This window comes from Pavona decussata, unplaced genomic scaffold, assembly GCF_977016875.1.
Source record: "Pavona decussata unplaced genomic scaffold, jaPavDecu1.1 SCAFFOLD_64, whole genome shotgun sequence".
Lineage (NCBI taxonomy): Eukaryota > Metazoa > Cnidaria > Anthozoa > Scleractinia > Agariciidae > Pavona > Pavona decussata.
In genome coordinates this window covers 6,302,771-6,325,132 of record NW_028145484.1, presented here as the reverse complement: position 1 = coordinate 6,325,132, position 22,362 = coordinate 6,302,771, and the positions used below count along the sequence as shown (strand labels likewise).

The following is a 22,362-nucleotide window of genomic DNA, read 5'->3' as shown; positions in this document are numbered from 1 at the left end:
GATTAACTGGACGACTTTACGAACGAGATAGAGGAGGTGATTACATCTTGGAGTTTGTGTCGGAGGGCCTAAAAACTACGGATACCACACCAAGCGCGGCAAACAAGAATGCAGAGTGCAAAGTGTAAAGTTTCCGCCAAAACGTTCCCCATGAGATTCGACCGCCTGTCTCCACTCCTGGCCAGACAAACATTGTCAAGTCCTTCCAGGCTACCAGGGATTCTAAACATTAAACGCTGTCAATCAATCCCGATTACAAAATGTACCACTGGTGTATAGTAAATGGGTAATGGAATAAAGCACCTGCCAAACGTTCCCCTACGGGTGCGAGCACTTGACGGACGACAACATGGAACTGGCGGATTATTAGCGGACTTGTATTTCTGGTACTTACAAAAGCTGAGCTGGTTGGTACAGTGCCTTCAGGCACTAGATTTTCAGTTAAAATGGTGGGAATGTTGTTAACGTCCTCAATCATAATTGTCAAAGCTGCCTTAAATAAGCTCATATTGCTAAACATTAAACTAGAAACCAGCGGTTGGCTTGGTTGTATGGGGGACGACGAAGCCAAACAATAACAATACATCCGCAATTACCGTGAGCGCGAGGGTAATTAGCTGGAGTACAAGAAGATCGAGAAAAATCCATGGCTGCGTGCTCTGGCCAAAATGATGTAATGAGCTTTCACCGCAAAAAAAAAAGGCCTAAAGGGTCATTACTATACTACCGACAATGGCATTGCCAGCGAACTGAAAGAAAAAATCTAATAGTAAGGCATGTCATTCTCTTGTCCTCCATATTTGCATTTCACAGATTTCGTATCATATCACAGGCTTTATTTCGCAACGAAAAGTGCAAAATTACAAATTCTAACATTTCCCGATGGAAACCATGAGCAAGAGTTAATTCGAAAGGGCTTAAATCCTGCCAGTAACATATAATGTTTACAATCAACTTTTAAATTGTTCCAGACTTCTTTGAATTCTTGTCTTTGCATCAGGTTATAAAAGAATGCGTGTCATTTCCTACTTCTACTTTCTACTTGTATATGATATTTTTAAATGCTTCATATCTGAGGTTAACCTTGGTTAATTCCAATTGTGTTCAATGGGGGTTTTTAAATTTGAATAACATAAGGACTAGGGTGAATACAGATTCGCTGCTCAGTGTGTTAACAGTTGATGCACGCATTCTTATTTCTTGTGCAAAGTTTAAGAACTTTGTTATCAATAGAAGGAGATTGACAAAGTGTCCCAAAGCAAGACACAGCCCTTTGCGCAAGGTCATTAAATATACGCCATGCTAACATCAAAGAAACTTTGATCGCTTTCGGAGCCGTCGCTCCATTCACTTTTCAACAACCCAGCGTCATCTTTATCGTCGTCATCTTCATCGCTCAGACTTGAGCTCCGCTGATAGTTGTTAATGAAGACAGATGTTCCCATTTGTAGCAAAATTTTCTTTATATCTCTTAGCGAAGAATACTCGTCCACCAAATTAATATCGGTGCCGTCAAAATCGTCGATAATTGGTTTCTCAAATCGTATTTCTCCAGTTGAGAGGCATCGGAAGTCTGCGGCCGGTGTGATTTCTGAATGAAGATAGAATACACTCCGATATTCATCGTACTTCGTGCAAAAGAAGGTGTCAGAATCATCTAAGACATTTGCCTTACGAGTACTAAAGTACTTTGCTCTGCCTCTCTTACGCCTTAATTTGGGCTCATTTGAGTTTCTAATTCTAAATAAACTTTTTGCATTATACCAAAATGTTTCACTCTTTTGGAGGAAGTAGCGCCAAGCAAACTGAGCCAATTCGGCGTCAGGATAGTGACCCTTCTTTAGGAGTCTGACTTCGATATAGGATGCGTGCAGAATGCTCAAAAACATGTTGATCAAGATCATGGCAAAGGAAAATGAGTAAGCAAACGTAAATAACAGACCCATAATGTCATTTGCTGCTTGGAGTTCCTTGGTGTACATGTTATTTCCCAGAAGTCTCTCAAGGAGCATTCTAATAGACCTGGCCATGTTTGAATAGGAATATGCCTTGCTTCCGAAAAGCATAGTTCCCAAATGAGTGTAGGCGAGGAGTGTGGCAGTGAACACAGCCGAGTAAGAAATCAAATGTCTCGCTGCTGATTTCACCGTGTGTGTCAAATGGCAGATATGATGATTAAACTTTATTAGCCTCAACATTTTTATAGTCACGAGAAAGACGACGAAGGACAAAAGCCATATTTCGAGATTACACCACAGAACGATGTAATCTGAGCTTGAAGTCTCAAAGGGATTTCGTTTAACTCGCCGCACATAATCGCTTGTGTACTTTGCCTTGAAGAAGTACTGGCTCACGGCTGCTATCGCACTGGTGACATGAAAAATTTCTACCAAGTTCCAAATGTGAGTAAAATAGTTGCATCCTTGCAAATATAGTTTTACTATCTCCACCATAAACAATCCGAATATTAGAAACACCAAAAGAAGCTGGCATATTAGATAAAATGTCCTGAAGTTTGGATCTACTGGGTAATATATCATTAAGGTGTCAATTCTACTCGTTGCCCTCGTTCCTCCAGTTGGGTACTTCTCATAGAGGTACTTTAAAGCACTGAAGAGTGTGCTTGAAGGTTCATAGACCGTAAACTCCACAAAAACTGCAACAGTTCTATCATCTATCCAGCCGCTTTTTTCCAAGTTATCTATGACGCCAAGAGCTGTGTTAGCATTATAACCAAGATCAGCAACGTAACCACCACCGTCATAAATGGCGTAAAACCCGCCAAAGGAGAGAGTGTCCAAGGCTTCTGCTGTCTGGTATCTCCAAGGCTTAGGACACAAATCATCCAGCTTAAATGAAGCCTGGAATACGCTGATATTATTTACAGGTGTCCAGTCACGTAGGTTGTATTGAGTTTTATCCTCCATCTTGGAACTGTAAAAAGGCAAACATCGTCTCACTCCAATGAGGTTTTCAACTTTACAGGAATCTACAATCCAAATCATGAGGTCAATTAAACAATTACAGGTAAAAGGTCGCATTTCTTCCATTATATTTTAACAACTAATTTAAGAAACATTTTTAGTACTCGCATCATGATAAATCGATCACAGTAACACCATCTGGGGAGAAAAGTATTAAATATTTGTCCGCAAACATAATCGATTCCGACCGTAGTCCTGGAAAAAAACACTTGAAGGAAACTGTGAGTTCCGAGAAAGAAGATAATGTCTAGTGGCAAAAAAGCTTTCAAACTTTACTCCACACGCTTGTTAGCTTCCAATACTCTATGCTCTTACAGTAAGTTTTATTCTATAGGGAGAATTATAAAAATATTCTTAACCGTAATAGCCGTAATGTACGTTTTGATTTTCGTACGCACTTTAATGGAACCAACGAATACGATAGTCTTACCTGTTTGTATTCTGATCTGCCGAAGTCTAGGCATGCCCACTAGGAATGGATATCCACTGCTAATGAAGCCTTCCTCAAACGTGACTTGTTGTTCGTTGTACCACTCTGACAAGAAAACGCCTGGGACCAACCTCTCTCGTGTCCAGTTCCAAAACGTTACGGTACTGTTCACTCGCTGTAAGATATGATGAAACCCTATCGACGTGTAATTAAGGATTGCAAAAAATCCCTTAAGTGATATGATGTGATGTGATGTGATGTGATGTGATGTGATATGATAATGTTGAAAAAAGTTTCATTTCCATCAAAAATCTCTGAAAGTTCTTCAAAGTTAATTTTTTCTTAGAGTTTACCCAAACGTTTGATTTGTTAGGGAAGCTCATCAAACATTGTTTAACTAACGAATTCCTGGCAAGCATTGCAAATAGATCCAACTTTGCAGAACATGACTACCAGAAGAATGGGTTTCATTCATCAATGCTAAGTCCAAAATAAAGGGACCCTACATATAACTGAATAGACTTATTCGACAGATCGTTTTGTGTGCGTTTTGATTTTATCCCAGATTGCATCATACTTACCTTGTCAAACGTAACAAAAATATCCTTCAGTGATTTAGTCAGGTCATATCTTGATGTACCCCTGTTTCCATAGCAAACCACAAACAGCAGGATAACAAATATCACAAAGAAAATTATTTCCACGACCGATCGGAACATCTTTCGAAACTTGACCCAGAATGTTCTAGATTTTTTCAACTCCTCCTCCTCTGGTGGCTCTACTTTGGAATCGTTCTCGCAGTGGTTCTTTTGGTGCGGCAGCCCGTGCACAAGGTCGTGCTTGATTGGTTTTCTTACCAAGATTGACAGCAAAGAAGCTATAAGCAAAACTTGAATGGGTTGTGCGATGATAATATCTTGGATGAGTGAAACGAGGATGGAAGTGAGCCATTCGTTGGATTTTTCTGCTCCCCAGAATATGCTATAGAACACGGTAAAAAATGCTGAAGACAGAATTGTCAGAATACAAAGAAACCAAGCTATGCAGATAACATAATGAGGGAGACCATTTGGTAAATTTACTCCCTCAGGTTCATTACTTCCTTTGCATTGCTGTCTCTTTAATTTCACATTTCGAAAAAGAGCAACTATGACTGCATTCACGGGCAAAGCTATCAAGGCACTTTGAATACCTATTTTCACTTGCGTCCAACTCACCGTCAGTGGGCCAACTTGAAAAGTATCTTTAACTTCCTCGCCAAAGTCGTAGAACATAGCGTTTGTAATCATAGCAGAAAAAAACACCGACATACAGCAAGAAAGTCGCTGTGTTCTTGTAAACGAGCTTTGGGGCGGTCTGGCAAGGACAGAAATCCACAAATGTCCATCAGCCAATTGTTTTGAAGCCCTGGAAAAGAAGAGATTTTTAAACTTCGATGCTTCCTGTTTATTCGAAGCATTTAGCTGGATATCAACTTCTCCACTCCCTTTTTCGACTGCAAGCCACCTGTTTGCAATAAAATACCATTTTTGTTGTGATTCTAATTCTGTTATCACGACATCCAGAAGAAACCATCCAGGACTATCACCCTTGTTGTCATGCCACATTCGAATCTTGTACAATGGCCCCAGGTTCCTAGGCAAGGATACGGTAAAGGTGTTGACACTTGCCCGTGCAAAAAACGCTTTATTTGCTGCCAAGTCGCTAAGGATAATTCGGTCGCTGTAGCAATCTTCGCCGTAGATTACAATCCCAACATTTGCTGTTGTCCCACTTCCCATCCACATGCCCGTGGCAACGGAAATGTGATAGTGGTGAGCTCCATGTTCCTCGCCATCGGGAAGGTAGACATTTGGTATTGTCTGAAACATTAAATATAATAATGTATGTCAAAGGTTATTTGCAGAGGTGAATCGAACCCAAACAGCTGAAAAGAAACATGAAAGATTTAATCGAACCAAAATATTCAGCAAAATCCTAATGGGAGAGATTTTTCAGTACAAGTTGGTCAGATAGAAGGCTTCTATCACCAGCCAAAAATACACTTAAAACAATAACATCCTTTGTACAACCCTCACGCACGTTGTACGTCACACAACAATTGTTTCGCAAGTGTGACCCTCAAAGCGCTACCGTCCGGAGCAACTTGGCTATTGTCTTACACTGTCTGCTGTACCCGCAAAAGCGTTTTCGGGCTGGTGAAAAATAACAAACCAAAACACTTAATACGAAGAGGTTACCGATGCTCACTGACCTTCTGTTTATCTCGTTTGTCCGCTCGTCTAGTAAATATAAGGCCGATGAAGTACAGCAGAAGCATGGTGCACACTGTTGTCAAGACAACAATGTTTTTAGTTTTTCCGATGTCGGGAAAATTACTGAAAACCTTTCTGAAGTTTATTTCGTTTGGTGCCACGAAGAAATCTCCACCAAATGCAGATAAATGGTTGCAAAGGCAATGGATGTTCCCAGAAACAACGTCTGAGGTAACCTGCAAGAAAAAGAGGCACGTTAACCATTTTTCTCTCACTTTGAAGAGCACAAATGAACACCGGCAAAAGCTCGAAAAGTTCAACAGAAAATACTCTTCAACCCCAAAACATTTGAAAGAAAGTTATACAGAGCTTTCAGAACTCATCCAAGCGGCTTTTGCGGAGGACTTTGATGAGTTTCAAAAGCTCTGTTCAACCTCCGTCCAATTTTTTTGGCGTTGTAGAATATTTTCTGTTCATTATGACGTCCCAACACAGAAATCGTTACGATATTACACTCTTTTCAAAACTTGTTCCATGGCATACCTTTAGGAGCCGGTTTCGTAGAACGTGAAGGTAGGCGTTCATGCTAGCCAAAATCACGTCTAACAGTTTTAAAAATTCAACTTTGGCTGTTATGACTGACAAATCTGTGCCTCTCAGATCCCGGATCAAATTGCAAGGTCCACAATTCTAATGAACTTTAGCGGACGTTCTCGCCACAGCGGAAATAAATTTGGACACACGCACTGGATAACATAATATATACTGAACTGAGTATTAAACCTAACCTCACATCACGGACACAAAGACAAACATAACAATAGAAGTGGCGAGTAAAAGTGAGTCTTACATTGCATCCCTCATTCGTCCATTCTTCTCTGTCTTCAGACCAGTATAAGCAGCTTCCGATGTTCATAGACAGATTGTATTTCAAATCAGTGCTAGCATTGTATGGTGCCTGCACTGCAATAGAGGTCGACGTAGGCGGAAGGGGAGGAGATTTTACGCCAACGCAAGAACGTTTCTTCCTTCTACTACCATCCCCACAGGATCTCTTTATCCGCGCCTTGGCGGTGACATCATCATTGCCAACGTCATAGGCTCTCTGAACGTAATAATGTATGCCAATGTAATGTGGTCCAACGTGTCCGGTATTAGAAGCAGTGAATGAAAACACGTACTTTTTAGAATCTTTGGTACAATTCACCTCTACCATCTTATTTTCAAGGTTTTCGCACCTTGGTATCATGGTGGAAAAATGGTAAAAAATGGGCGTAGGGAGATCTGAATAGCTCACATAAACGCGTAGTGGTGTAAACGTCGATATTTCGGGGACTAGTTGGACAAACACTACATCTCGATCGTGAGTAAGGTTTATTTTATGATACTGTATGAGAGAGGTGTCGTTTAGGTCATAGCTTGGTTTGACAAAGTATTGATCGGTGTTCCTCCTGACAGCACCAGGTGAAGCACGATCACCAGGATGCTGGGGAATATACAGTTGAACTGGTTCTTTTAGTCCAGAGATGTTCAAGTTTGTTTTGTCTTCTTTTTGTAGCACCACGTCGATTACCCATGACCTAACTAAGAAGTAAAGACAGAATTTGATTATAATAAGTAAAGACAACTGTCATACGTTGCTCATCCGAGAATGCCATTGCCAGCTGTTATCACATTAATCTCAGTGACGTTACTTATTTTAATCACCATCATCATTGTACAGCACATTTGATAATATTTACACATGTTAATTTGTGTACCAGAGATATTAAACAACATTATTATCATTATTTTAATTATAAAATAATGTCATTAAAATTCATGAGGTAAGCTGCATAAGAGGTTTGTCGTCGAGACCGGGCCTTGATTACTTGATTACTTATGCAAACCCTTGCGCAATCAAAACTTGGAAAACAGGGACTATTGCAAAACAGTTAAGGGATATTTTTAACATATTTCTTCACCACTTTGAAAGGAAAGAACAAAAGTTGACTCTGCACCTCTTTAGGCATCAGCAGTTAAAACTTTTACCTCTTGATGCACTCTTGTGCCACGTGTAAGGATTGTTCTTGAATAAAACGACCTTGGTAGTGGTATCAGTTTCGTTTATTCCAAGTTCACTGAACAGGCTTCCATATGACGGTAAGGTGAAGGAGGTTTTGTCAACTTTAATCGTTTTGATATTAGTCTGCCTGAACAGAACCATGGATAAAAAATCACTGGTGATGACCACGGGCTCATCGTCAGCCTTGTTGACAACGATAGAGTCTCGAAGTTTCCATATCGTTTTGAGCGCTGTTTGGGCAATTTCTTTGCTCTGGAAGGATAGAAAAGGGTTATAATTATAACGACAATAACTTTTATAGCCAATATCAGAACTGGCGTAATTCGACGGCTAATATACTGTATAATATATTTATTCCATGATTTCAACGTCTCGATAAGTTAATGAACAGGCATTGGTGAAAAGAAATTTGATCACAAGATTCGTCCGCAGCCTTTCCTGAAATTTAATAATTCATATAGAAGGGTGTATGTGAATTTTCTTTATTCACCGCCATCTCAACATGAGCCAGTCAAGGCCTGCATGAGAGGGAGACACCATCGAGGCGGCAAATCTATCAGTTATTAAGTTACACATTGTATTCTCACATAAGTATTTAATGTTAGTTCACTCTCTCAGATATATAAGCAGAGTTTTACTGTACTCCTCGGAACTAACGATGGTATTTGAAAATGTCGAGACATGTTTTATAAACGAAAAACGTCGTTCTCTATTTGCACGGGTATCTTGAATTTTATGTCCACAGTGTTTTGGGGAACAACATTACAGTTTGACTTACAGAATTAAAAGAAGATAACAATTCGAAGGACTGGAGATGTTGCATAATATCGTCTTGCAGAAACCACTATATACATACATATAACAATGGAAAATGAATTAATACAATGAAATCGAGTGGAGTGCAAGTTTTTGTTTTTGCTTTTGTTTTGTTTTGTTTGGTTTTTTTTTTTTGTTGTTGTTGTTGTTGTTTTTTTTCAAATTCCTTTTAAAAACGTACACGTTATTAATCCTTTCTTTCTCAGAGTCGAATATTACTGTCTATTCTACTGCATGAGATGGATCTAGCGTGTCATTGAAATTAAAGCTTATAAGTATTTCTTCACTGAGGTCCTGTGTACTATGCGCAGTACATGCATGCTTTTAATTTGTGGATGAATTTTTAAGTTTGACCGTTGTAATGGAAGCACTTTAACAGGACGTTCTAAAATGAAGATATTCAACAGGAAGCCCACGCCACTGAGAGTGGTTTTCAGTGGGGCCCTGCAATAAATAAATAAAATTATGGGTGATATTTCTTTTTTTCAATATTTGCACAGAAATATGGGATCTTACTGCGAAGTAGTTTAAACCAAAATAAATTCAGGATTTCGTTAACGCCAATACTAAGCCGTCTGACTTGTTGGAAATTAAAGAATCAAAAATGAAATTTTCTGTCAAGCGTTGATGTGGTAGTAAATTATGTATATGATTCTAGTAATAAGTTTGAAATCGCTGCACGAATTCCTCCAAAAAAGTAACAGCATGCACATCAGGAGTATTAAGTAGCCTTTAGTATTTGTAGTACCTTTTTCTTAAAATTGTTTGTCTGCCCCAAAAGAATGCTAGCGTCCTCCGAAGAGATCCTAAGAATATTTCCCAGGCCAAGCAGTATATTCTTACTGACATCTTTTGTCAGGGTGTCCGTGTCTTCAGTGCTGTTAGCTATAAGTTTGGAGAGAAACTCTGTTGCTTCATCCAGTAGCCGCAAAGCTTTCTCCTACATTCAAAATGACATTATATTAAATTAGGGGGATGTCGGGCGAAGATGTGAACATTAAATGTGAACATTCAATTCGTTTTCTTGGTTGTCATAAGATGTTGAAAAACAATTAGCATTATCCTGGCAAACGATATCGATACCTAGAATGTGTGGAAATTAGCTACTGTAAGGTAAGGTAAGGTATACAGTTAGATTTCAGGCCGCAGCTCGTCACACGCAGTGTATGTGAAAAATAAGGCGTTGATATTTCTTCTTATATGATTTATTATCAGATGAAAGGAATCATTATATTTCATTCTTAGGACACAAAAGAAACGGCCTTATTTGGCCTCCTTTAAACAGAGGCTTCCCACTTTTTTTTATTGTTATTGTGTACTTCAGCGCTCACCAGAATCTTAAAAATTTGAAGGAAGTTTGTTTGGCTCATTAAAGTATGTGCCCTCTAAAGGCAAGTCTTTATTAGACGGGAGGCTAAACACAGCTGTTACTTGTCACATTTTGAGGCTGGTAGAAAGTAGCAATGATTTGGAAAGTCTTGCAATGAATGGTGTGATAACTGGCTGATTACTGCAAAAAACAAACTGAGAAAGCAGCTATCATTCTTAACTAGTACCACGATTTTCTTAAAGCATTAAAAACGTTTACCTGCGATTCCTGAGATATTTCGTCCTTCTCTGTGGTTGCCATGGCTATAACCGTGCTCACTTTTGATATAAGCTCCTTACTGTTAATTTTCACAGTTACCATTTGTTTGATGATGTTGTTTTTTATCTGGGAATATCAAACAAGCTCATTATGTAAAAGGAAATAAGGTAAGATTCGTGAAAAAGAAAATTCATCAGCATGAAATACCAATTTCAAATATCCTGACCCTTCTAGCTTCATCCTTTGAAATTTTAAGTTTCTCCTTTCCATTTCCTTCCTGAAAGCAAGAAAACAAGAAACAGTTATCTAGGCAATAAGGTTTAAATCTAATGCACATACAGGTTCGAATGAGGCTCTTTGTTGCTGTTTGTTCTCTGATTAAATAGGAAAGAACAATGAAGGAAGAAAGGGTGGGAAGGATTGAGAGAGGAATGAACCAAAGGAGGAAGGTAGGTAATTAGGCTCTCAGGTAGAAAGGAAAGGTACAAAGGAAGGAAGAGAATCGAAAAAAATCGAGAAAAACTTATACGTATTTTTCACGTGACCGACGTCTGTGCATGACAATTCTTTAATTATTTTTAAGTGCTTCTTGGATTGTTAAAGTGTAAAATTATTTGGACTTGAGTCGAAAGCACGGACGTTATAAATAACAAGGCCTTTTTAGTCGTTCTTGCCATTCATTGGTAACTCAAAACGGAAGCCATCCAGGAAGTTCTCAGGAGGATTTCCAGAACCTCAAAGAAAACTTCAACTTTGTCAAATGGCAAAAGTGTAGCACGCAATATAAGCCCGAATCCTTCTTACACGTATTATGTTCGGTAAACACATCAACTATACTAGATTGAATTTTGGAGATGATCTTGTAAATACTAACCTCTGTCTGGCCTGGTCGTTTTCTTTGCTCCACAAGGGAAAGAACAGAGATAGCCAAGTCACACGCCTCGGCGTATTTTTTCTCCTCTACAAAAACGTTGATTTTGTTTCGCTGGTTGTTGGCAATCCTGTACACTGTTTTGTTGATATCTGCAGAGTACTTGTCCTTCACCTAAAAACACGAGAGAAGCGTGAAATAAATACGAAACAATATATAAGATTGACGCCTGCCTTCATTATGGCCCCATCTCTGTGAGACCGTACTGCAGAAAACGTATAGCACAGCTTCTTTAATAATATTAAGTCTAGAGGGTTTCTTATTACTCCAAGTGGTTACATTCATTACTTTGTCAAGTTTTTATTAACAAGTCAGCTAGCGTTGAAGCAAATTTTGTTAACTGCTGTGCAGTTCAACAACTCTAAGCGGAGAGTGGCTTACAACGAATAGTGATCTCACTGAAGGTCTGACGAGTCAACCACCTACTACAGTCACGCCACGTCGCCTTCAATTTTAATTTGACACCAATTTATCCAGAAAAGCTAATATCAATGGTGAGAGAATGTAAAATGTAATCAACTATTCCTACCTTAACGTTAATCCTTTTGAAAGCAAAATCTCCAAGCGCATCCTTGATGTATATATCGACTGGAAATTGGAAATTTTGAAATCTATCCCCAATTGGAAGTTTTGTCAACAAGGTGTTAAATCCAGCTCCCTTCTTTGGATTGTTTATCACTAAGCCTGCGATGGTGTTATAACGAAATTCATATTTTAATGGTTTGTCTTCGTCTTGCCAGCCCACACAAGTGATGTTAAAAGTAGTTTCAACGGCATAACCTTCATATGGTTGAACAAAACAGTTGCTGTTGTCACCTGTCGTGAAAGGCACAGAGTTAAGGCGAATTTCCTGGCTATAGTCTTCCTCAATGACATCCTTTTGCACTTGAATTTCAATTAATGCTTTTAGTGTATACATGGGATCTCTTGTCTTGGTACTAGTACTGTGCGAGTTGAGACTATGTATAACAAAACGGCTTGGTGGTGAACTCAGCCCGGGAAGTTTCTTGTGTGCAATTTTTATTTCACCAGATCCCTCGTGCGCGTGAATACTCCATGTAGTCGTCTTGACGTCACTGCAAAGTTTTCCGTCACATTCGGGGATAAGTCTCATGCGTTTGGACTGAACAACTTTTTCCCCGCAATTTCCATTACACCTGCAGGTAAAAATATCCCAGAAATATTCTGTTTAGTCTCCCTCCTGCCAATTTTAAACTCAATTACCTCCATAACTTATTTCCCTAGCATTAAAATAAGCCCTGTCACTACCCCACTGGAGAATAAACGTTCATAAACAGAAACGAAAATAAAACACCTATAGGTCCCATCTCTTTTTTAACCCTTTCCAACTTAATATAACTCAGGAAGAAGGGCACATATAAAACAACTCTTTAACCGCAAAACCTCATTTTAAACTGTAGAACCACCTAAAAATATTTTAAGGCTTTCAATCTCATCCCAGTCAGTTCCTTAAATGAGTTGACTAATAGTGTCTAAAACTCCGCTCTGAATTGAATTTATCGTCCCTTTCTCAACTGTCGCTTCAAAAAGAGAAGTTATTTCTTGTTTACCTGAAAGTGAAATGAACTGAAGGATGAACTTTTAATTCATGAATCACAGAAGTTGTCCGTTTTCGTTTTGACACAATCAGCTTGAAATCATAGTAGTGTCTGGACTTCAGCCTGTTTACATTTACAATTAACAGCTTCCCGTTCTCCTCTGTCCTTCCGTAAAGACATTTTCCCTTAAAAACTGTTTCAGCGTCCTTCTGCTTGCATAACCAGGTAAAATGCAAAGTCCCCTCGCTGCGGTTATCGGGATCGTGCGAATCACTAGCATCTAATACGATTTCGGCACCGATGCCTTTGGTTTGCTCCCTTGGGCCTCTTATCTTCGCCACTAGAGCTGGTTGGCTGATTTTCAGAATTCCGACGCTCTCTAGAGTGTTTCCTTCGAGATGCTTTAATCTGACTGTAAACCGTACCAGCATGTAAACAGGGTAACAATCCGTGCAAAACCGAGGGTCCAGCACATGTTCAGTGCGATTACGGATTATTAGAAATGCAGGCATCACAGAGGATTTGTCGATAATCATGAACTCCCATAACGAAGATTTTATCATCTTGATAGGTGACTTGCAGAAAGTTATGCTTGCACGGAGGGTCAATGTTGATGTCGTTAACACCTCGGTAGCTGTAGTTATGGTTTCGTTAAGGTTGATGGCAACTTCTGGAAAAGGACAACTGGAGTTCACTGCAAACAGAAGGCAAATAATTTTTTCGTTTGTTTTTGGTTAGATTGTTGATTTTTTTTCCTGTTTTGTTCTTTGTTTGTTTCCTTTTTTATTTTAAACGTCTAGAACCACTCGATTCTCTCTCTTTTCCTAAGTATTCTTAAAACGTCTAATTAAAAGTATTTCCATTTCCCTCAAAGAGGATGCTGAGAACCCAGAAGGCATTCAGGAACTGACGTAATGAGAAAAACACCTTACCAAAGCTATTTCCGTGTTATCTCTTACTTTTCCCCTTTTGAGTGTCCAAATCCAAATAACTGGACACTGAAACATTAGTTTTATCTCACTTACCAGGAAGAACGTAAGCAATCTTTGACGCAAACATGCTTTTCTCAGGCCCAATAGATTTAGCCAAAAAGTCCGCAATGAAGTGGGCAGCTTCCCTGATGCAATGCATCTCAACTTCAGCAGATACCAATGGTGGCCCCAAATCAGTACTCAGTCTAACACAAAATACGAAAAACAGTATGTTAGTGCATTCTTTAAAAGATATTGAAAGATACATTTTTAATATCGTGCATACCACCGGGAAGTGCGGAGCTCGCAGTTCCTAAGTATTTTCACGTTGTTTGAATTATGCGTCGATCATAGCATTTTAGGTAACCTTGTCAACTTATTAATGTTATATCTTGAGGAACACTTACAAAAGATAGATCATTCCCTAAGACAAATTGAAAAGCACTATGAAGCCATCGGAACTCAATCGGCAAGTGAACTAGTCATATATCTTCACTCCGTGTTAGTGCACTGTACCATTCGTTAGCAAGAATGTTAAATTTAATAGGGAAAATTTTGCTGTTTTACGTACCGGAAACGTCGAAATTTGACCTTAAGAAAGCCTGGGATATATTGGACGATATGCTTAATCTGCAAAAGAAAGGGATATCGGTGTTCAGAATGTAACAAAGTTAAAAAGATCCCTAGCTCCAGTTGTTCAAAGACTGGGTAATTTGATCCAGTAAATAAAGTGTCAGTGTATTTGCTGGAGTACATTTTACTCGCTGGACACCGACCGATTTATCCACTGGATAAAGTTACCCGCTCTTTTAACAATCTAAAATTGTTTGGCAGAATTGCAGCTAGCGACCTCCTCCAAATAGTGGACCCAGTCTTATAAGAACCTCTCTTTCCTTGGGTTCTTCCCCTCATAAGCACCCCTCAGTAAACGTTTTACAATAAGGACCGCTTGTTTGTGAGTGCCCCTATATCAACAGGTGAAGCTATTATCCTAAACATCCCGAGCGTCAGTTGTTTGTAAAATTAAATACATACCTCACGAGAGACAGAAAGGGGTCTTCTTAACTAATAACTACTTTTTGCTATAGAAATCAAGCCTTTTCAATGGGATTTGAACCTTTTTCTCACCTCACTTATAGTGTCAACTGCCCAAGCTCGAGATTCTTTGTTTTCTTTATCCAGAAATGACAAGGTGAACAGCGCATGCTCCTGAGAAATTATGAATTTGGCCAAGAAAAAGTAACCTGTGGATAGGAACAGCTAAGCATTGAATAATGAACAATAAATACATGAATCATTTCAACCAACAGCCATCTCGAAGGATATGTAAAAATTCTAAAGGCTCATGTGCAAAAACTATAGCATGCGTCAACTTCTCAACGCACGAGTATTGTGTTGTTCAACTTCGTAACGTTGCAGACAACAGTTTTTAAACTCGAGCCGACGCAAAGCGCAATCTAAAAAAGTTGCAGGCAATACTGCGCCACCGATTTGTCCTCCTTGTGATCTTACCCAATCTCCTTCTTTAAATAGTATTTTCCTTGAGGTACCGAACTTTAAAAAAAAATTCAAATACATTGTTGCATTTTTTTTTTATCAGACATCGAGACAGGAGACTATGAATGTCACGTTCGAAAAATTAAGTAGACATCACCAAGCATATCATCTATAGAATAAAAATGTACTCGAATACATCAATGCAGTGAGCGGAGTTTTTCTTAAATACTTAATAACACCTTCAAAAATTTATTAGGACTTATAGGACTTGGGTTGCCTTTATTAACGTCATTGAACATTTCGTTCTATGAGTGCAGTTAATAAATGTCTTAATTTATTTATCCATCACACCACAGTTCACATACCAGAGTCACATCCATACAGCTCCATTCGCAGGCCCACATTGTTGTTCCATTCCAGCGGTCTCAACATAACAGCTGACGTCAAAACAGGAAGTGGAACATCATGGTGTTGCACCCCATTGCTGTCGTTATTGCCAGTAAAATTCTTTGAAAAAAAAAACGGACGTGAGTTAATACACCGTAAAAGTGAGCAAGGATAAATTTATTAAGACATTTTCAATAGTGTTTCCTATGCCCTTGAATCTATTTGGTAACATTTTCATACAAATAATAAAGCTTCTTAGTGCGCATTTACCGACCCTCGATGCGTCAACAATATTTGAATGGAAATGAAAAACATCATAAGCTAGAACTAAACTATGGAAACAAGTCTAAAAAATTACTACAAACGTAAAATTGACCTCACATTCTTATATCGACAATGTCTGCAATTAAAAAAAGAAACGGTAAACGGCCTAAACTTGGCGATTTAAAAAGATGACTGGGACTGAATCTGAATTTCTGACGGTTAGGTAGAGTGTTACATAGTGTCGGGGAAGCAATAGAAAATCCACGTAGGGTAACCCTAATTAATATTCGGCCTCTTACCTCGGGATCCCACCCTTACTCATTCTGGTGTAACTAGATAAAATGTTAAACAATACTTGGTATTGAAATAAATGTGATTGCATATTTCCAGCCTGGTGAATGAATGAGAATGATATATTATCCCAGAAAGTGACACAGGCATACTCGGAAAAAAGAAATCCGAGTGCTCTTATCAGGAGTCGAACCTAAGACCTTCCGATTACTAGTTCGGATGCTCTAAGGCCATTCAACTAGGTTCATGGGACAAACATCCTGCATACTGCTAGGATCTGATTTATTCATTCACCAGGCTTGAAATATACCATCACGTTCGAACGTGTGATATATGAAATAAATGTGATGGTGTATTTCAAGCCTGGTGAATGAATGAATCAAATCCTAGCAGTATGCAGTATGTTTGTTTCATGAACCTAGTTTAATGGCCTTAGCTCCTGCGAGTCTCCTGTAGCTCAGTGGTAGAGCATCCGAACTAGTAATCGGAAGGTCTTAGGTTCTACTCCTGATAGGAGCACTCGGATTTCTTTTTTCCGAGTATGCCTGTGTCACTTTCTGGAATAATACATCATTCTCAATACTGGGTATTTTATTCATAGGTTCCCGGGCCCTTGTGGCACCTGGGATTTGTTCATAAAAATTAATAAACTACCTTTTCAGTTTGCAGTGGAAATACAACAAAGTGTCCATTATGATTTCGATCAAAATGTAGTTATAAATTCAACGCTTTAAACAACTTCTAATTAGTTTAAAGAGTGTTATTAGAGCCGCAAAATGTCACTAACATTCAACCCTCTCAGCCATCTACAAGCCTTACATTAGACTTTTCCAGTTTCTAATTTCACTCACTTAAAAATTTTTTTAAAAAAATTTAAAACTTTTAAAAATTAAAGGTGCTAAGAATACGCTCGAGTGTCCTGACGTTTTTCACCTGTGTGTTTCTCAAAAGCTCCCGAAATTAGCATATTGATGATTCCTTTCATTTTGCTTGCTATTCTGTCAAATAATTATGAAAGGTCCAGAGACAATATAAATAGTTTGGCTATCGACTCTGCGATATTTTTTGTAAAGTGAGAGTTTCTTTGAAGGTCATTTCTACTCTAGGTGATTAGTAACTACAAAAGCTGGAGGGGGCGAATTCGTGAAAGAATATTAGAGCAGAATAACAGATCAGTGGTCTAATTGGTTCTTTTTTTAATTCAGACATTCTCAAGTGAAATAAAGCTTTCACGTTTCGCGGTGCCAAAAATGGAATGTTAATGGTAACAACTTCGCTTTAACAATCACCGAACTAGGCCAAATTTTCACCTTTACCGGATACCTTAACGGATTAATGTCTCATCCAGTTGACGCATAAAGCTGCTTTCGACTTTCATATAACCTATACTTTGGCGGACCCTGCGGGAATCATTGAGCCTTAATTAAAGTGAAATTTGGCATTTAAGTTATGGCGCCAATGTTATATCAACAGTAGAATCAACTCTCATTTTTCTTTCACATTTGTTTTAGTACGCAGCAGGATATTAAAAAAAAACATGTTTGAAACTGAAAAAGCGCATTTATACTTATTAAAATACAACTCCTAAAGTTTGGACTTAAAGGAGAAGTGAGGAATAATGAGTAATGAACATCTGTCACATATGAAGTTGTTCATGAATCGTCTTGGACTCTTTAAAGGAACTAATTGACGCTATCGCCATAATAAGAGAAGACAGACAAAATTTCTCCATTGGTCTTAGTGACTTCATAAGCCTTAATTATGATGCTTTCGGAGAACTTTGAAAATTATGTCATTAATAAGCAGATGAGCACGTGATTGGTAAAACACACTGACGTGCATAGTTTAATTCCATTGTTGGATTGCCTGAAAATTAAAAACGAAGGCTTTACAAACAAGCCCTGGGTACTGACAGCAGATAGTACAGATTTGTTTAAAGGAAGTCGTTTCCGATTGCTGAGATAAGTGCTTCCTTTCAAAATAACGATAAAGGATGCTCAGGACATATCTCTCCGAGAGAAAGTTAGACTTATGAATAATGGTCGATGATTAAACATTTATAAGGCAACATATATTGGTCTTTTTTTAATATATGATCTGTAGAAAACTAGGGCAGAGAGGAACAAATAAGAGTTGAAATCAGAAGTGAGTCTTAGCAAAATCAGAAACTAAGATACTTCCCAACCACTATTGTAACCATTTCGCGAACGCTTATACAAAGAGACACTACTAATATCTTCAGATATTCTTAATAACTATTCACGTACCTTAATTTCTCCACTGGTTTCCTTGAAGTGCAAAAATACACTTCCAGTCGAAAACATCAGCGTATACTTGGTTACCCACTCTTTCATTGCTGTATCGCCATAACCTTGGGTAGCAATCCCAGTTACTACAGTTTCCTTCCCTAACTCCACCATGATCCAGGACTGATTGGCTTTGACGTTACCAGCGCGATAACCAGGAGATGGTTTTCTCAAATGGAGTCTGGCTCTTTTTGGCCCATATTTTTCAAAATCTCTCTCCAACGTAGAAGAAGCCATCAACGCGCTGTCTGGTATAGCACCAGATTCCATGCCTAAGGGCGATCTACAATTGGCTGACGAGTAAAAGAGAAAGGTCAATAGTGTTAAAATGCATCCACTCAATCTGTTTGCCGAAACATTCCTAATTTGAAATTTCTTGGCGGGGCCTTTCTTTTCCAAAAACTTTGACATTAAATAAAATGCCCATCTTACATATAATCTCTTGAATTCTGAATGTGTCTTGCTTAACTTTTCTAAACAGCAAGGACGCGATTAAAATGCAAAGGAACTGAGCCACTTTCATCTTTGTTAATGGGCCAAAATTTGTTCGAAGCCTCAACGACGGTAAAGATGTGTTAATAACGTAGACTTCTTGCTAGTTTCATAGCAGGAATAAACCTTGTTATGTCAAGAAGAAAGACAATTGGTGGAAAACCGCTTCCGGTTCAATGTCATTAGTATCCTGCCGTCAGAACAGAAGCTTGGAAGTTCAGGGATAAAATTAAACACGTACTACTTCCTGGGTAAAAGAATAAACATTATTTTTTTTCAAATTTCATGCTAAGCTTAAGCTACCAAGGCACGCCACTAAGACCTGCCTTCAGTTATCATTATTTAAAGGCCTTTTTAAACTCCTGCTGTCGAAAACAACTTTAGATATTAATCTTATTGGAATACAACAGTTTTGAATGCCGGCAACTGTTTGCAATCCTCGACATTGCATAATCAAAAGGCTACACGAGTTAAAAGTAGGCTGAAAGAACGCTAGTGACATCAAACGTAGATATAACTTCACCTGAAAATCGCGTTCAAGGAAGGCTTTTAAGCCAATAATACAAAAGACCAAGGACAAAGGCAACAACCTTATTATAAGTTTCCTATTTCAATATCTTTCAATAATTTAAACGACGGCGAGACGAACAAGGAAAGCATTTTCACCTGATCATTAGAGATCTTAGCTTGGAGAATTTTTTATCTCACAATGTCAACATCAGAACGAAAAGGGCGGATATTAGGCGCTACTAGATGTATTGAGCGCCTCGAGATTTGGTTATGAAAAATTATTCTTTTCACCTCTGCATAAGCTTGAGGTTTGCTTTTGAAATAATTATTTTTAACGGTAAATATCCCACTGGACAGGTGTGTTACAGCCCTAGAGGAGGCCTTACAAAGGTTTTAATGTCGCTGATAGTGTGAAGCAATAATCTTGTTTCGTCAGGAGACTAACACAGAATATAGCACCGTATATAATCAAAAGCCGCTTAATACCCATTTTTCTAGTTATAGTCCATTTTATTACTCACCTCAACTAGTAAAAATCGGTTATATGACAGTTATTGTCATTTTGTTTACAAAGACGAGACACAGTTCAATTATTAATAGCGAACTTTTCCCATACAGAAAAAATTAATAAACCAATTGTACAATGCAAAAAGGAACGAAAAGCAAAGAACTCGCTACACCGCACGTAACCAGAAGCCTCCAACTTTTTTATTAATTTTCGAAATACTTGCAGTTTTGAAAAGACTTTTTATTATTTATTTCAAACAAACAGTGAAAAATGTGAACAGGTGAAAGGGTTATATCGCTTCAGTTTCCAAGCTATAACAAATAATGGAGAACAAAATGAATGAATGAGAATTTTCTTAATTTATAGGGCTTTTTAAACCTTCTGCGAGAAAACGTTTTGTTGCCGGCAAAGTCCTGTACATGGCTTGTTATTACAATAGACCGATGAAATAATGAGAATTGAGAGGATGATCAGCCGGCCCCGACAGATCAGCAGTCTGACAGTCCTTTCCTGAGATCCAGCTACATACACTTGTACGTGTATATATTTTTCTCACTTAATCCTTGGCTAGCTTATTGCATCTTTTGTTGAAATAAATTGTGTAACAAGGCTGCGGTACTCAGATAAACATATTGTATCTACTAAAAAAAATACCGAAAATATAAAAATATAATAAATACAAAAAATATAAAAATACAAACCAGGAGCATTTGACGTTGATGACAAACTGTTTTGTTGTAAATCTATTAATTTTAACACCTTTACATCTTTAGTTTCTTCTCTTTTTCTAATATCCTTTTATCCCCCACGTTTATCCCCCACTGAAGACTTTTTTAGGGGCGATTAGAGGAGAAACACTAAAAGTTCTGTTGGCCATTCTAGAAACACGTCATCAAAGGCTAGGGTTCTCGTTTTGTTGTTGTTTTTGTTGCTTTTTGTTTGTTTGCTTGCATGCACCGAGTTGGTTTTTGGATATGACGACTTTAATGGAGCTGGTTTTCTTTTTTCCACGCAGTGTTGATTTGTAACCCTGATCAAGACTCTTCAAATGAATTTATCGCATGTAAACATTGGCTTGATATTTTTAACTTTGAAAAAAAAGAGAGGTATTCACGTCAGGGATGAAAAGAACGTTGTTAAGCTACAGTGTTTCTAAGTCGAAACGGTAAAATCAAGAATGTAACTGGAAACTTGTTATACCTTGAAAATCATAACTTTGTTTTCCAAATACTGTTGGTACCAGCAATAGAAAGGTTTGAAAACCACGAAAGTCCATTCTTCAGTGATCATAAATTAATTTCTAATGACGTCGTCTGTTACCGCAGTTTTTCTGTGAGGAAAAAATAATAAACATTCAGTTCGCAACAGTAATATGTCGAAGAGAAATCAGTTAAGGCTGGCAAAATCGTTTCGCAATTTATTCAGTGATAACATGAAATAAAATTCCATTTGAGTTAAATTTCATCGTGAAAATCCTTTCTTATTTCTGCAGCACCTTGGTTGTGTGTTTGTAGTTTAAAGTGCTCTATTTTTTCACAGGTAATGAAAGCAATATAAATATATATTATAATTCAGTAATGGTTTCAATATAATTTTACTTTACTCATAAACTCCCCGGAGCCGAGCCATTGTTAAAATCCAGAGCTAAACTGAAAAAAAAACAATGTTATACTTTTAAAGAGAATTGCAAAAGAAAGAGCAGCTTATAAAAATTTCACTTACCAAGTCTTCACAGACATAAAAAAAATAGTGCCACGCTCCGTTCAAGTAAGTCCTCGGAAGTGGAAGGCGCCTTTCTTGTAAAAAGAAAGTCTCGAAACATGCACAGCGAGTATAGCACAGTATACCTTTCTATAAATGAATCAACCGCCCTTTACAGCAGTACTTTTGAGATGGTCCTGTTTTCTTTAATATTTTTACAAATGAAATTTGGTAATTTCTCGTAGATTTTTTTCACTATAGTTATTAACAGATCCGAGATATAAACGTGGAAGCAAACGAGGTCAAATCTGAATGAAGACGAACAGAGTAACGAGGTAACAAAATGACTCCACTAATATCCACAGAAAGAGCACGGACCAGAATAATGATTTATTTACAGAGGGATTATTTTATAATAGAAAAAATATATTGGAAATCTAAACACATTTATTTACAAGAAGAAACGAACGTTGTTGTTTTTTTTTTTTTTAATTGATAAACTTAAATTTCATGGTAATACGTGACGATGAAATGCGAATCTTCAACGCTGTGATAATAATTTGTAATCGACTGAAATCCTTCATCTCTGGTCATTTTAGAGCACCACATTCTACTAAATGGAGGTTAAGCCACCCCATTTAATCATGAGCAATATTCACGCAGCCTCAGTAACCAATTATTTGTCAGTAACTGCATGTTCAAAGGAAACAGCCGTGTTGCTTTCAGATCCCGTAATACTCGTTGGCACTGCAGATATCCTCCATACGTATATGTCTTCGATATAAGTTAGGCACAAGAAAGCGTGTC

The 22,362-nt window shown here is 38.0% G+C and overlaps 1 protein-coding gene across 3 annotated transcripts; it reads right to left on the bottom strand.

Annotated features, from left to right (window-relative positions):
* Window positions 1–839: 839 nt before the first annotated feature.
* On the bottom strand, window positions 840–21,906 carry LOC146478785 (polycystin family receptor for egg jelly-like). 3 transcript variants are annotated; one of them, XM_085112407.1, is made up of 19 exons: window positions 21,577–21,906; window positions 21,055–21,184; window positions 18,306–18,637; window positions 15,462–15,603; window positions 14,728–14,843; window positions 14,171–14,229; window positions 13,654–13,805; window positions 12,641–13,322; window positions 11,599–12,226; window positions 11,013–11,183; window positions 10,365–10,415; window positions 10,139–10,264; window positions 9,299–9,490; window positions 7,701–7,986; window positions 6,520–7,253; window positions 5,669–5,905; window positions 3,996–5,276; window positions 3,415–3,589; window positions 840–2,989 (listed from the first exon to the last, which is right to left on the bottom strand). In XM_085112407.1, the coding sequence occupies exons 2-19, from the start codon at window positions 21,128–21,130 to the stop codon at window positions 1,287–1,289; spliced, it is 7,143 nt and encodes a 2,380-aa protein (XP_084968533.1). In that variant the 5' UTR covers window positions 21,131–21,184; window positions 21,577–21,906; the 3' UTR covers window positions 840–1,286. The 3 variants fall into 3 exon arrangements, with proteins under 3 accessions (XP_084968533.1, XP_084968532.1, XP_084968531.1); XM_085112406.1 differs by lacking the exon at window positions 21,577–21,906 and having other exon boundaries at window positions 21,055–21,332; XM_085112405.1 differs by lacking the exons at window positions 21,055–21,184; window positions 21,577–21,906 and adding an exon at window positions 18,777–18,903.
* Window positions 21,907–22,362: the final 456 nt, after the last annotated feature.